This window comes from Mesoplodon bidens (assembly GCF_964165515.1).
Source record: "Mesoplodon bidens genome assembly, chromosome: 17".
NCBI lineage: Eukaryota > Metazoa > Chordata > Mammalia > Artiodactyla > Ziphiidae > Mesoplodon > Mesoplodon bidens.
In genome coordinates this window covers 11,346,234-11,361,487 of record NC_138174.1, presented here as the reverse complement: position 1 = coordinate 11,361,487, position 15,254 = coordinate 11,346,234, and the positions used below count along the sequence as shown (strand labels likewise).

Here is a 15,254-nt window from a genome sequence, read left to right as displayed (position 1 = left end):
GGTATAGACATTATATCTAAATCAGTATGCAGGCAATTTTCACAATATAAAAATAAGTTATTTTCTGCCTCAATAGAAACTACATGTGTAGCCTCCAAAAACAGACTTGTTATTCAATATTATATATTCCATGGAATATATAGACCTTTTCTTCATGTTATTAATTGATCTAGAACATCCATATGTACTGATTTGCCCAGATAATGCAAGCTGATACCAGCCTGAGTATAATTCTAAATATGGGCATTTTCTCTTCTGAAAATGTTCTGGTTTGCATGAAAATTTATATGAATACTTTAAATTTATTAGAACAAAAGAGAAAACTGTTCCCTTCTAAAATTATGTTATGAAATATATGATACAGGTAACTACAATCTATTATTTCATGAAACAAAAATATTTCCCAAACACCATATCAAGGTAGATAATCCATTTCTTAGGGATAAATTTATCTGCTACTGATGACAAATTCTTCATATTCAGTTATTCCTGTAGTAAGTAGTTCGGATATACCACTTTTAGATAGCCACACATGGTCTACTTTTTTTTAAAGCTTCTCTTTTAATCCAAGATACAAAGATCATGCACTACATTTAGCTGTCATAGCTTATTAGTATCCTTTCATCTACAACAGTTCACAGCTTTCTTGTACCTCAGAACTTCCTAATTTTGGTATCCGGATTGCTTTTCTCCTCCCAAATTTAAAAAAGTTTCCCCATGTTTAAATTCGGGCTACACATTTTGGCCAATAATATTCCATTTCATGGTCTATTCTTGATTTATATGCTGTTACTCATATCTCTTATCTCTGTGAAGAAGATTCATTCCTGTATGCTTTACTTCTAATTTCTCTCTTGGGAGCCTAGGAGATGATGTGTTTTACCTCTGACTATATTTCTATAGTATACTACACAACACTTAATGTAGTATATTATATATACCAATATACTTGATATACTATATTCAGGAAATTTTTTTGGTAAGTAAGGTTTCTCTGACTTTTCATCATTCCTTGATTTTATATTAGGTTGTTGGAATATAGTTCCAGCTCAGCTAGTCAAGAGTATATGATAAGAGTCATAATAATTTTAGTGAATGAAAAACTAATATTGGTTTGAGGACTTTAGTAAAACCATTCTCTTTGATGAATCATGTCTTCTTTGCTTTAATCATCTTTATTGGCTAAAAGGAGATTTCCATATTGAAATACTAAACTGGACAGTTTGAAATGTTTTATTTATGATGAAAGAGTATGATTTCTCTTTTTAGAGGGTATTGTTTTCATGTTAGAAGTTACCTATGACGGAAAAACCTTTGCTAACATCTACATTTAGTAAGCATTTGTGTTATTTTTTGGACAACTTAAATTCTACTAATTTGTAAGCAAAAAGTAATCTGGAAAAGATGCTCAGTGATTAGGGCAATACAAAAAGAGCTATGCTTTTGAACACAGAATCAACTAAAACTGAATGAGAACATCCTTGAAGATAAATTGTAAATTTAACAGATGCAGAAAATTCCATTTACATTTCCCTCAACTCACATCAATTCCTATTCTATAAATTATTCTTCTAAGTTCAAAAGTGTCCCTGTTCCCTTCCAAAGTGAATTTCTATATTTGGTCTGAGCCCTTCTTGATTCATGATGTCCTTTCTGCACTATTTCTCTTATACCTATCAAGCATCTTTATTTTTACATCTCCAACGTTTTGGGGTTTTTTTTTCCCCTCTGTCTCCTAACAGGCATAGATTTCTCCTCCATGAATAAAATTGTCAATACTCACTTGAACATCTATCAATTTTACTCTCTTGTTTCACTGTCAAATTTTTCCAACAAGTGGTCTATGTTTAGTCATTTTTTCCCCAAAAATGTTCGCCTTTGGCAATCCAGTATCTATTTCCACTATTCTTATGAAATGTCTCCAAGGTAACCAAAGGATACGTTTCATGAAATCAAGTGGTCTGGTTTTAGTCTTCCTCCTCTTGACTTTTGCTTAATATTTTCCACTTTCATATAGTAAGAATAAATTTTCAGCCCTCATTTTTACCACCTAAGTTATTTTTCTATTTTAATTCAACTTTATAGAAAGACAGTTTACATAAAATACAATTTGACAATTTTGAATGTACACTTCTTTGAGTAAAGACAAATTTATACATCTATTTAGCCACCAGTACAATCTGCTCCCCGCAAAAGCTCCTTTGTGCCTATTCCTACTCAGTCTTCTCTGCATCCCTAACCCCAGACAACCATCACATTCTACACAAAAGATTTCTTCTGCGCCAGTGTTTTGTAAAAATGAAATCATACGATATGAACTCGTTTAAGCCAGGCTTCTCTTGCATGATGTTTCTGAAATTCATGTATTTTGCTATGAGTTTCAGTAGTTTTACTTTTTTTTTAAATTTCTGAGCAGTAATCTATCATATGGACATATAAGCATTTGTTTATCCGTTTTTAATGAATATAGTTCTTCTATTTCTATTTATTATGAATTTTTGTATGAAAATTTGTATCTTTATGTGGACATATGTGTGTTTTACTTGAATAATAACTGTAGTGGAATTCCTGGATCAAATTTTACGTGACTGTTGATAAAACGTTGCCAAACTGTTTTTCAAAGTTGTACCCTTTTATATTCTGAACCAGCAATGCATGAGATCCTTAGGATTTTCTACATACGTGAAAATTTCAACTGCAATTTAAAAGTTTTACTTCTACCTCTCCAATCTGTATGTCTATTATTTTTACTCCTTGCCTTACTGTACTACTTAAGATCATACAGTAAAATGTTGAGTTAAAGTGGTGAAAGGCAAAATCCTTCCCTTATTCCCAATTTCACTTGGTGTTTCACTAAGTATAACATTAGTTTCAGTTTTTCATAAATACCAATTTTAGGTTAGGTTTGTTCCCTTTGGGACCTATTTTTCTCAGAGATTTTATCATGAATGGGTATTGAATTTTAATATATGCTTTTCCTGCATCAATTAAAAATGAAAAAAATATTTCATATATACCCCTATATTAACTATTTCTTACATTCTCCTTTGTGTGTATCTAAGTTTCCAACTGGTATCATTAACCCTCTGCTTGAAAAAATTTACTCATTGCTGTGTTGGCAATGAATTTTAACATCTTTTGTTGTGTGAAAAAGTCTTTATTTCTCCCTTCATTTTTGAGGAACATTTTCACTGGACAAAGAATTTCAGGTTGGAAGTCTTTTCTATCAACACTTGAAAGATGTTCCATTATTTTCTGATTTGCAATAATTTCTGACTAAATGTTGATGATAATTCTATTTTTGTAACTCATGTTTTTTTTTCCTGACAGTGATTTCAACATTTTAATTTTAAATTATTATAGGTTGAAATTGACTTTTTTACTTTGCGTGTAAATTTCTATGAGATTTAATACATGTATTGATCCATGTATCACCATCATCCCAAGAAATCCTTTGAAATATTCTTTTACAGTGATACCCTTTCCCACACATAAACCCTGACCACCACTGATCTGTTTTGAGAATGTTCAAAAAATAAAAATAAAAAGGAAACATAATGTACACAACCCTTGGGATGAGTTTTTCTTCCACACAATAATTTTGATGAGATTCATCCAAGCAGTAAGGTTTATCAGTAGTTTGTTCCTTTTTTCTTCTGTTTGAATGCACCATAGTCCCTTTATTCTTTTACTCACTGAAAAACATTTGAATTTCTCCAGCTTCTGGCTATCACAAATAAAGCTGCTATGAACATTCATGTATAGGTTTCTATGTGAAGGTTAAGTTTTCATTTTCTCTAGGGAAAATTTCAAAGAATGGGATTACTAGGTCATATGATAAGTGACTGTTTAACTTAATAAGAAACTTCCAAACCATTTTCCTCAGTGACTGCCATTTTGCATTCTCAAAGCCATGGACGAGAGTGCCAGTTGCTCCAAATTCTCCCCAGCACTTGGTATTGGGTGGGCCAAAAACTGCCTTCAGTTTTTTAAGTAAAAAGACACATGTTTCATTTTCACCAAGAACTTTATTGAATAACATATTCACCCTTTTGTTCCACTACCTTCTGCCATTTTTCAGGCAACTTCATAATTCCATCTTCCCAAAACTTTTTATCTTTTTGAGCAAAGAACTGTTCCATGTGCCTTTTACAGTCTTTCAGGGAATTGAAATTTTTTCCATTAAGAGAATTTTGTAAAGACCGAGATAAATAGAATTCCGAAGGTGCAATGTCTGGTGAATGCGGTGGATGAATCAGAACTTCCCAGCCAAGCTGTAACAGTTTTTGCCTGGTCATCAGAGAAACACATGGTCTTGCATTATCCTGTTGGAAGATTATACGTTTTCTGTTGACTACTCCTGGACGCTTTTCATTGAGTGCCACTTTCAGTTAGTCGAATCGGGAGCAGGACTTGGAATTAATCGTTTGGGTTTTCGGAAGGAGCTCGTAATAGAGGACTCCCTTCCAATCCCACCATATACACAACATCACATTCTTTGGATGAGGACCAGCCTTTGGTGTGGCTGGTGGTGGTTCATTTCACTTGCTGCATGATCTCTTCTGTTCCACATTATTGTACAGTATCCACTTTTCATCGCCCTTCACAAATTATTTTAAAAATGGAACGTTATCATTACGTTTCAGTAGAGAATCGCATGCGGAAATGTGGTCAAGAAGGTTTTTTTCGCTTAACTTACGTGGAACCCAAACATCAAAGCAATTCACATAACCAAGCTGGTGCAAATGATTTTCAACGCTTGATTTGGATATTTTGAGTATGTCGGCTATCTCCCGCGTGGTATAACGTTGATTGTTCTCAATTACTGTTTCGATTTGATAGCTATCAACTTCAACTGGTCTACCCGACCATGGAGCACCATCCAGCGAGAAGTCTCTAGCAGGAAACTTTGCAAACCACTTCTGACATGTTCGATCAGTCACAGCACCTTCTCTATACACTGCACAAATCTTTTTGTGCATTTCAGTTGTGTTTTTACCTTTCTTGAAATAATAAAGCATAATATACCAAATATACTGCTTTTTTTCTTCCATCTTCAATATTAAAATGGCTACCCAAACATTCACCAATTTTGATAGGTCTCTTTTTAAATGCACACTGATATGACAGCTGCCACATACAATCTAACAAAATTGTTTCGAATGAATTAAAGACAACTAAGTGCTACTAGAGCCATCTTACGGAAGAAAACGAACGAACCTTTTGGCCCGTGCAATATTATCAGTAATTTTTACTTTAGTCATTCTCATATGTTTGTAGTGTTGTGTCATCCTGGTTTTAATTTGCATTTACCTTCTGATAATGTCGACTATCTTTTTATGAACTTATTTGGCATCCTAATGTGATCTTTTGTGAAGTATCTGTTCAAAACATTTTTTTTTTTTTTTTTTGCGGTACGCGGGCCTCTCATTGTTGTGGCCTCTCCCATTGCGGAGCACAGGCTCCGGACGTGCAGGCTCAGTGGCCATGGGTCACGGGCCCAGCCGCTCCGCAGCATGTGGGATCTTCCCAGACCGGGGCACGAACCCGTGTCCCCTGCATCGGCAGGCGGACTCTCAACCACTGCGCCACCAGGGAAGCCCCAAAACATTTTTAAATGAGTTGTTCGTTTGCTTAATGTTGATGACTACTTTTTGAAATTTTCTCTTGAAACCTGGTTTTGAACAGTTTAATTATGATGTTCCATGGAATTATTTTCTTTGTGTCCATCCCACTTGAGGTTAGTTGAATTTCTTGGATCTTAGGATTAATAGTTTTCAAATTATTTGGCTATCATTTCTTCAAAAATATATACACATACACACATATCATCTCAACCTCCTTCATCTTGGACTCCAATTCCATGTATGTTAAACTGCTTAAGGAGCATCCCTTGTTACTGACTCTCCTTTCCCATTTCCAGGCTGCCTCATGTCTATCTGTATTTCATTTCCTGACTTTGAGACTATCTGCTGTATCCTCATGATAATTAAGTTATCTCTAATGTTCTTGTGAGTTCTCAACCAAACACAAGTAATGCTCATGGAACATAGCAGTGATATTCAGGGCCACTCTGTGCGGTGGTGGAACAAGGTAAAGGGCACTAAGGCTAAGACACACACACACACAAACATCTTCTCTTCTAATTAACTTGGGTCTGCTTCTTTATTACTATGGCAATTCTAGGCCCATGGTATTTCCAAGACCTCCTGAATAACAATTATCAAGATCTAATGTCAGCACTCGATCTACAACGGGACCTTCTTCCTTAAATCTGAACTCTAAAATAGGCTCCTCTCAACTCTTTAAGAGAAGCCCAATGGTTCCTCTGAAGTGCATCCTCCATTGCTGCTTAAGCCAAATAAATAAAGCAATTTTGTTTTGTTTTAAATTAATGATAATGATCATTTATTCAAAAAGATGAGAGGCACTGGTGGGTGATGATTACATACAACCTCTATAAATTGACAAGGATTAAAACAATGGCGTACTCATGCAATAATAGAGCAGTGAAACAGATTTAAAAGTTCGGTAACCAACCCATTAGTATAACTATAACAATTTTGGACCAAAGGTTGTTTTGACATCTTTTTTTTTTTTTTTTTCTTTTTGCGGTACGCGGGCCTCTCACTGCTGTGGCCTCTCCCGTTGCGGAGCACAGGCTCCGGACGCGCAGGCTCAGCGGCCATGGCTCACGGGCCCAGCCGCTCCGCGGCATATGGGATCCTCCCGGACCGGGGCACGAACCCGTGTTCCCTGCATTGGCAGGCGGACTCTCAACCACTGCGCCACCAGGGAAGCCCCTGTTTTGCCATCTTAAGCTGGTAGATTTTGATACTTGCATTATATACTCTAATTTGTACACATTAGTTTGCACATTGAAAAGCTAGAACTCTCTTAGAGAAAGTTCACTAAGCTCCCCAAAACTATCATCTTAAAAAATATTACTTATTGCCAAGGGGAAGACACACACACACACACACACACACACACCCCAAAAGCTATGCAAAAATAGCTACTGTTAATGAGTGAACTTAAAAGGTATGAACACTGATTACTATAGAATCATACAATAATAAATTTAACACAGGTTGACTAATAAAAGTGATAGACAAATTAAGAAAAGGAAAGGACATTATTTTAGCATGTGTTTTAAAGGACACAGACAGTATAAACTACCAATAATTAATTATTCTATAAGAAAAGAGTTAAATGGATACGTGAATTAAGAAAAACTGAATATAAAACAACAAATAAAGATTCAATTCAAACATATTTTATGATTACTTGAAATTAGGAGTAATTGTCTTCTCTTTTCATAAGACATTAAAATATCTTCAGTTACCTAAATCAAGTTTTGTTCCTACCATACCTATACATATGATGAAATCAAAAGCATTGAGATTTATTCATCAGAAGCACTATTTTTGAAGAGAAATATTCAATAACTAAAGATATTTTTATCATGTTACTCTCCTGAGTTCTTCACAATAGTTTGACAGTTTTTCTTCTCAGAGGAGAGGAATAGTGTATCAAATTATGGAAAGAAGGGAAATGGAGGAGAGGGAAAAAGAAAGAATGACCAATAGTACATGTTCAAGGATGAGAACATGACAGGATATATATTTCCATAGTCTGGGGCAGAAAGCAAGAATGGACCTTGGGTGAGTATAGGATCCAAGGCATGGGTGTGGATGATTGATCAATATTAGGAATTCTCACCACAGAACACAAAAGTTTTATCCACCTTCCCTTTTTTTCAAAACTTACCTCTACCAAACATTATCAGTAACACAAATAATGTTGTATTCAAGTACAAGGAAAAAAATACTCAATATTATGTACCAGAATCTAAGTTAGGCAATGTTAATAAAACCAATAAAATACTCCCTATTTACAAGTGAAAAATAATTTTATTAATATTGTATAAATAAAATGGCACAGGAGCACAGAAGAGAAGGCATTAATTTGGCATAAGGAACCTGAAGCAGAACTCAAAGGATGAGAATAATTTGGGGGAAAGAAAAAAGGAAAAAGGAAAAAGATTCAATGCAGAAGGAAGGGTTGTACAAAAACAAAGCAATGTGACAATGTGTAATTTATTGAATGTTAAAGGAATGTTCTCTACAGTAAGAGGACAGAGACTAGCTGAGTCTGAAAAGGAAGGTTATGACTAAATGGTGAGGATACCTAATGTTGTTCTGGAATACAGCAGAGGATTCTAGATTTTTTGATTGTATGGCCTAGCAGAAATTTGGAGGACCATATCTTAAGGTTGTCACCTTTCTATTGTGCCAAGTAATGGCATTTACAAAATGAAACTCAAAACTTAAAAATCTACCATTTGCTATCATCATTTTATTAAGAAAAATCATTTTAACACAAAAGAAGAGTATGAACATTACACCAACATAGTTTTAAAAATAGGATATTTAATTAAATTCTTTGGATTCAGAAAAGTGAAAAAATAAAATTGTATTCTACCAAGGGAACACAAAGTGAATTCTTAATATATAACTTGGTCTAACGTTTCCTTTTTAGCACAGTCACCTTTATAAAACTCCAAGAGGATTATTCTTAATGTTGCTTCAACTCAATTCAGAGTATTTGAGGTAAACTTAGGGAAGCCCAAGAAAAATAGCTCTCAATTACAGGCTATTTCTCCTACCTTCTCTCTGTAGTGCTGGGAAGAAATAAGAAACAGTCCAGATGTCTGGCCATGGAAAATTCTGGAAAGGGGGCTACATATATGGGGTTCTGACTGACCAACATAGAGCAGTTAAAAAGTCATCTGACAGTAATTCCTTAGAACTCAAAATTGTCACAAACTCATTTAGGAACCAATAATGTAAGTTTTATAACTTCAAATAATTCCTTCTTTGCTTTGGCTGCTGGAAAACAGTGCTGAATTTGCATCCCAATTCTAATAACAGTACAGGATCCATTACTAACACTACTATATTACTAACTTTATTCCATGTTTATTTTTACATGTATTTGTTCACTATTTATGAATTTCTTCGGTAAATTTGTCAATTAATTTCTGGAAAAGATATACATAAATACTGAAAAAATTAAAAGACTTTAGGGAATGAGGAAACATTTGAGATTTAATTTTTTAATGATGTTTATTGAATTTTTTTTCTTATTATAAAGGTAACACATGTTATAGGGTCATTACACTATTCTCTTGACCTAGGACACTCTTCTAGTAAGCTGTATGGCTCACCTCCTTTAAGTCTTTGCTGAGATGTAACTTTTACTACTACTGGCTTATTTAAAATTAATCATCTCTTTAAAACTGCAACCTAACCCTGACACTTCTATAATCCCAATCCCCTGTGTTGTACTTATCCTTTTACATAACACTTACCACCTCATATGCTATATAATTTAATTACTTATTTTGCTCAGTATTTATTTATGTTCTCTCTTTGATAGAATATAAGGTGCCCAAGACAGGAATCTTTGTTATTTACTAATATATTCCAAGTATCTAATAGCACTTGGCCTAGAGCAAGAACACTGTATTAAGAAAAAAATGAATAGCCCTCCATGTGTCACTATTCTAAGAACTTTATATGCATTATATAATTTAATCCTTACAAGAACCCTGGGAGGGAGGTGTTATCATTGACTACATCTTATAGAAAGCAACTAAGCTACAAAATGGCTAAGTAACTCACAAAGGTCATACAGCTAAGAAAGCAGTGAAACAAGGGTTTAAATTCAGGTTATTAACTATTCTTGTTTCCCCTAATAGAAACAGATTGTGTAAAAGCAGTTGAGACAATGAGAGAACAGGTAAGGAAAACTTCCACAGTAAATAGGAAGTAAAAAGCAAATGTGTGTGTGTGTGTGTGTGTGAGTGTATGTATGTTTGCAAATATATAAACATAAACACATATATATAAATATATATACCTGCTAAATTCAAGGAATAGCACCTAAAGCCATTATTCACGTACAGGATCATCTAGATACTGATTACCCCTTTCTGAAGCTCATGAATATTTATAAAGCAAAACTTCTGTTTAAAGAAGTAAGGCTTTAGACAACCATATTTTTCAAAGCTCCTAATACAGATGCTTATATTAAATCTTCCCAACAGTTAATTTATCTTCTTTGCCTTCTCACTCTATTTAAGCTGCTGATGAGTAGATAACAGCTTCATCAATTCCCAGTTAAGTATTTCTTTACATTTTCTCAGTTAAGGATTCTCATATTACACATGGTATGTGTGAATAAGAAAAGTCACTTGAAGCATCACTTTAAGAGTTAGAAGGGGATTTTAGAGATCATTGCTTAGTAAACATGCCACCCTAATGAAGGATATACAGCAGCCCTAATAGATTGGGATTATAAGGGCCAGAGCCTCCCATTCCAACACTTTTTCAAAGTTCTTCATTCTGTTATTAGCATTGACTGTGCAACATGCTACTTTTTTTTTTTAATGAATAAGGAGAAAGCATACATGAATATCTTACTAGAATTTGTGGAAGCAATGTCTTTATATTCTTCTGTCAATAAATATTCCTCTAGTAGCACAAGTTATGCCATGATTAATAGATACATTATAGGAAACTAAAATAATTAGAAGAGAGAGAGAAATCATACCTTCTATCAATAGCTCTTGTCCATGACTGCCAAGAAGTGTACGAGATAGGAATGGGGCAAAGTCTACAAAAATTTCACGAAGAAGAGGAGCAACTTTTTCTAAAGCTCTTTCAAGTTTTGCAGTGATGCTGTTGAAATCAAGACATAAAGACTAGTAAATATGGTTCAATATAAAAAGTCAAATAAACTTTACTTCTAAATTAAAACCTTTAAGATTATAAAAGTCCAATTTTAACCCACTGAATAATAACAGCTTCATGTAGAAGGGACACTGTAGAGTTTCACATCAGTCATAAGGCTACTCAAAAGACTGTTGCTAAATCAGAATGATTACACTGTGAAAAGGAATCAGGATCCTGTCACCCACAAGGGCCACAGATTCTGTCCATAACTCCAGGAGCTTCAAGAAAAGAAGCTCCTGTATGGCTTGTCTATCCTTCTTTCCACCAAAGAAAGCTGTTTCGAATACCTACTACACGGGTCACTGTGAAAGTTACAAAGAATGAGCTCTTGTTCTCAAGAGTTCCCTGAAAAGCAGGACAAATAAGGCGATAACTGAATTCAGTATGATACAGGTGAATTGCTTTGCCAAAGTAGGCATTTTCTATTTCATAAGCCCACTTACTTTTTATTTACCAATCATTGTGTCATTCATTATTTATATTGCTGACTATTAAATTTCAAGTTATATAACTTTATATAAGCACTATCTGACATTCTTGAAAGTACCTTGAGCAAGATATGTAAAAGTAAAAACCCAGATAAAGAAAGTAATTCTGCTCAAATAAATAATTTGGTAACATCCAACTGTCTCTCTTACAAGTAAATGCTTTAGAGTAAGACTGCTTGAACTGGAATGCTGGTTCCATCATATGGTACCTAGGTGACCTTGGGACATTAGACTTCCTATGTCTGCAAAATGAAGATGGTAACAGTACCTACCAGGTGAAGGTTAATGAGTTAAGGCATGTAAAGTGCATAGAAAAGTGCTTGGCACATAGTGAGAGGTCAACAATGACAGCTCTTGTAACTGCTATTTTGAATAGAACACACCTATATTTAATTTTACAAAATGTGACTCTGATATATTTAAACCAAAACAAAATCAATATAATAATCTTAGATGAGCACACATTCTTCTACACAGAAGACATGTACAGTAAGGAATTAAACAATACTTCACAGTAATAAAAGTTCTGCCACAATGCTAAGCAACATTTTTGTTACGTATGAGGAAAACATAAATGACAAAAAAGTAATTAATCACAGAATAATTTGCAATATATTATTAATATTTAAAACTGAACTATTCCATCTTTTTTTAAGTGAATAGTGAGGGATTAGGGAATAATCTAGCATGCTCTTTCCTAACTTGGAAAGAGCATGATCTGAATCCTTTGTGTACACAAAGCCTCATCATTAACACTTCAATTTAAGTTTGCTTCCTCTTATTTGGGTCAACAGCTTTAGAAAAAGAAGAACTCAAAGAGGAAACTCAGGTTTAGTAATTTCCACAAACACTTATAGAGAATATTCCGGAGGAACAACGTTAAGCAAGAAAAAAGGACCTGGGTGGGACTTTGCAGACTTGCTGAAGACAAAGAGTTTTCAATATTCTCCCCTACTCTGTTACTCCTGGAGCAAACACCTACATTAAGGCAGTGATTCTCAATCTTTGGTGTAGATTGGAATCACCTGCAAGGCCTGTTTAAACCCAAACTGCTAGGGCCCCAGCCTTAGAGGTTCCGCAGGTTTGGGTGTACCGACACAGTTTGCACTTCTGAAAGGTTCTCAGGTGGTCTGATACTGCTTATCCAGGAAACACGTTTTGAGAAAAACTGTTTTAATGAAACTACTTACTATTATTAAGTTGTAATAAAACAGCTAGGAAAGGAAGGACTACCTGAAGTCACAGAATAATCATCATAATAATGAGTTAGCTCTGAATTTTAGAGAATATAGACAGAACTTTTTTAGATCCATTATTTCATTCATTCTTTCTAATCTCCAGGATCATGTTTGATGAAGCTTCTCAGCTAAAGTAATCCTCTCTACCAAGGAAAGGTAAGAATGGTAAAAGAGAACCTATGAAGAGGAGAAAAATCTAGATATAATTACTACTGTTTTTGCACCTGAATTCTGAGTGAAGCATGAATATTTATTTTTACTTAAGATTAACTGAGTAAAATTACTTTAGAAAAATTCTAGATTTATAGAGGTTCACATCATAGTTATACTATTGGATCATAATATACTATTATCTAATTGAAGTCAGAAACATTTTCCCTAGTTTAAGATTTTTTTTTTGCATATTTTACAGGTTTCTGTATAATAATTTAGAGGCTTCAGAATTGCAAAAGTACTGTTCTTGGTGATTAAATTAAACATCAAATAGAAACTGATTAATCTACACAACTAATTACATGTGTGTATATAAATGTGTATTAATTACCTTTACTTAAGGGTAATGGACAAAAACATATTCCTCAGTGAGTGAATCCCTATAATAAGACTTTTTGCAGCTATTTTCTTACAAAATGTTAACAGAACATTAAATGATGCTCTTATAAATCATTCTGCAACCATAATTTAAATATTCTAATAAAGGGCAAAAAAATGTAACATTTTACCCAGCAAGAGATCAAAGGTTTAAAATACAGGAAATTATTATCAAATAATACTGCCAGACTTCTCTATCAAGCAACAACAAAATATTCTAAGTGGAAAAGTTGCATCATCACTTTTTCATAGTGAAGAAAATGGACATATAGATTCATCATAATGTGTTTTAAAGTGAACATTGTGTAAAGTATGTTATCTTCATTCTTACACAATTTAAATTCTCAAAGGAAATGACATAAACATAAATTTTAGCTTTATACCCTCCCTCTATCACCTGGCAGATAACCACCAATTACTAAAAAAATTTTTTTTAAAGATATATTGGGCCTATATTGTTATTTCAATTCTCATCTCAGATAAATACAGTGTAAAACTATTTTTTCCCAATCCCAAGGCACATGAAAAATGTATCTGTTAACATGTTAAAAATTTTTTTAAATCTTAATAAGGGAGAACTCTTTGACCTTATAGCTTATAAAAATAAATAAATTATTCTTTCTTTTGAATGTAATTTTCAATTTAAAAGTGGAAGGAACCTATAGCTACCAGAAATAAAACAAGGTCCTTTGGCAAATTATTTTCTAAAACAACTAATATATTTCACTTAATTTAGGGAAAACACCAAGTACTAATTTTTCATTTGGAAGTTTTCATTTATTCAAAAAACACTCACTTAGTCAAGACATTTTGTGCAGAGAAATAATACAAATGTAGACTTGATGGGGAATTTGCCCTACATAGTCTAGTGTGAGGGTTATAATCTTAATAATCTGTTTATAACTTCTTAATATTTTAGAACATTCTTGGGACCTAAATATAGAGTTTGTCAACTCTAGGCTGAAATGCATTCTCTTAAGCTACTCATTCCTCTCTCCCCACTTTATTCTTTTTCATTCTCTTCAGTCACACTAACTATGCTTATGATGCTATTTTGACTTTGGCTATTTTTCTTGATAGTAAGTACAAATTTTTTTAAGGAAGAGAATTACTGATTTCCATGAATACAATTATAGTTGTGACTTGGGAAATTTATCAACCACTCTAACAAAATGACCAATGATAGGAAAACTAAACATTCAAAGGACATAATAATGCTTTAGATGAATTTCTACAGCTCCAGTGCCTGGATTAAAACAATATGACTTAAAACACAGGAGTTTAGTTTAAAAAACACAATCATATATTGGTTTTTACCTATATTAAGGAACTCTCATTTAGAGGGGTTTACAGATTCTAAGTAATTTGTAGGAATAAAACTATAAATAATCCATTAGAGAAAAAATACATAAAAATCCATGGCTGCACTATTATCATATATATACACATACATGAAAATTAAAAACACTATAGGAAACTGGAAGAGAATATTAACCTATAAAAAAATCAAATGGAAATTCTAGTACTTACACAAAAATTAAAATTAAGAATGCAGAAGATTAGAAACAGTTAAAAAGAGAATTAGTAAAGTAGACTAAGGTTAAAAAGAAATACTAGAATAATGGAGAGAGAGAGAGATGAGAAATACAGAAAATATCTAATATATGTGTAATTCAAATCCCAGAGAAAGGAAAGAATGATTCTGAAGCAATATTAGAAGAGGTAATGGCTAAGAATTTCCCAGCCACTGATGAAAGTCATCAAATTTCAGAAGCTCTACAAATCCCAAGCTGGATAAATATAAAGAAAAATCAAAGAGCCTGAGTATATCACAGTAAAACTGCTAAACACCAAAGATAGAGAAAAATCTTAAAAACAGGTAGCAGGAATGGAAAAGGCTGGGAAGGAGCAGAGAGATAGCAGTAAGACAGGAAATTACATTTCTTTAAAAAAAAAAGGCTAAAAGGGAAAGAAAGCACAGAAAGAAATGAAAGATAATTAAAAGGAAATAGCTTCCAACCTAGACTCTACTTTGGTTCAAAATATCCCTCAAAAATAGAGGTGAATTTCAAATATTTTTAGTTAAATAAGAAGTGAAGGAATTCAGGAGTGTCAGGCCTGCACTAAATGAAATATTA

The 15,254-nt window shown here is 33.5% G+C and overlaps 1 protein-coding gene across 4 annotated transcripts in view; it reads right to left on the bottom strand.

Moving 5' to 3' along the window:
* NBEA (neurobeachin) overlaps positions 1 to 15,254 on the bottom strand; it is a 613,622-nt gene that overhangs the window by 362,674 nt on the left and 235,694 nt on the right. For all 4 annotated transcript variants that reach the window (XM_081214387.1, XM_081214388.1, XM_081214389.1 and 1 more), the window contains one exon: positions 10,618 to 10,745. In XM_081214387.1, the coding sequence (XP_081070513.1) occupies positions 10,618 to 10,745 (128 nt within the window). The remainder of the gene's footprint in view (positions 1 to 10,617; positions 10,746 to 15,254) is intronic.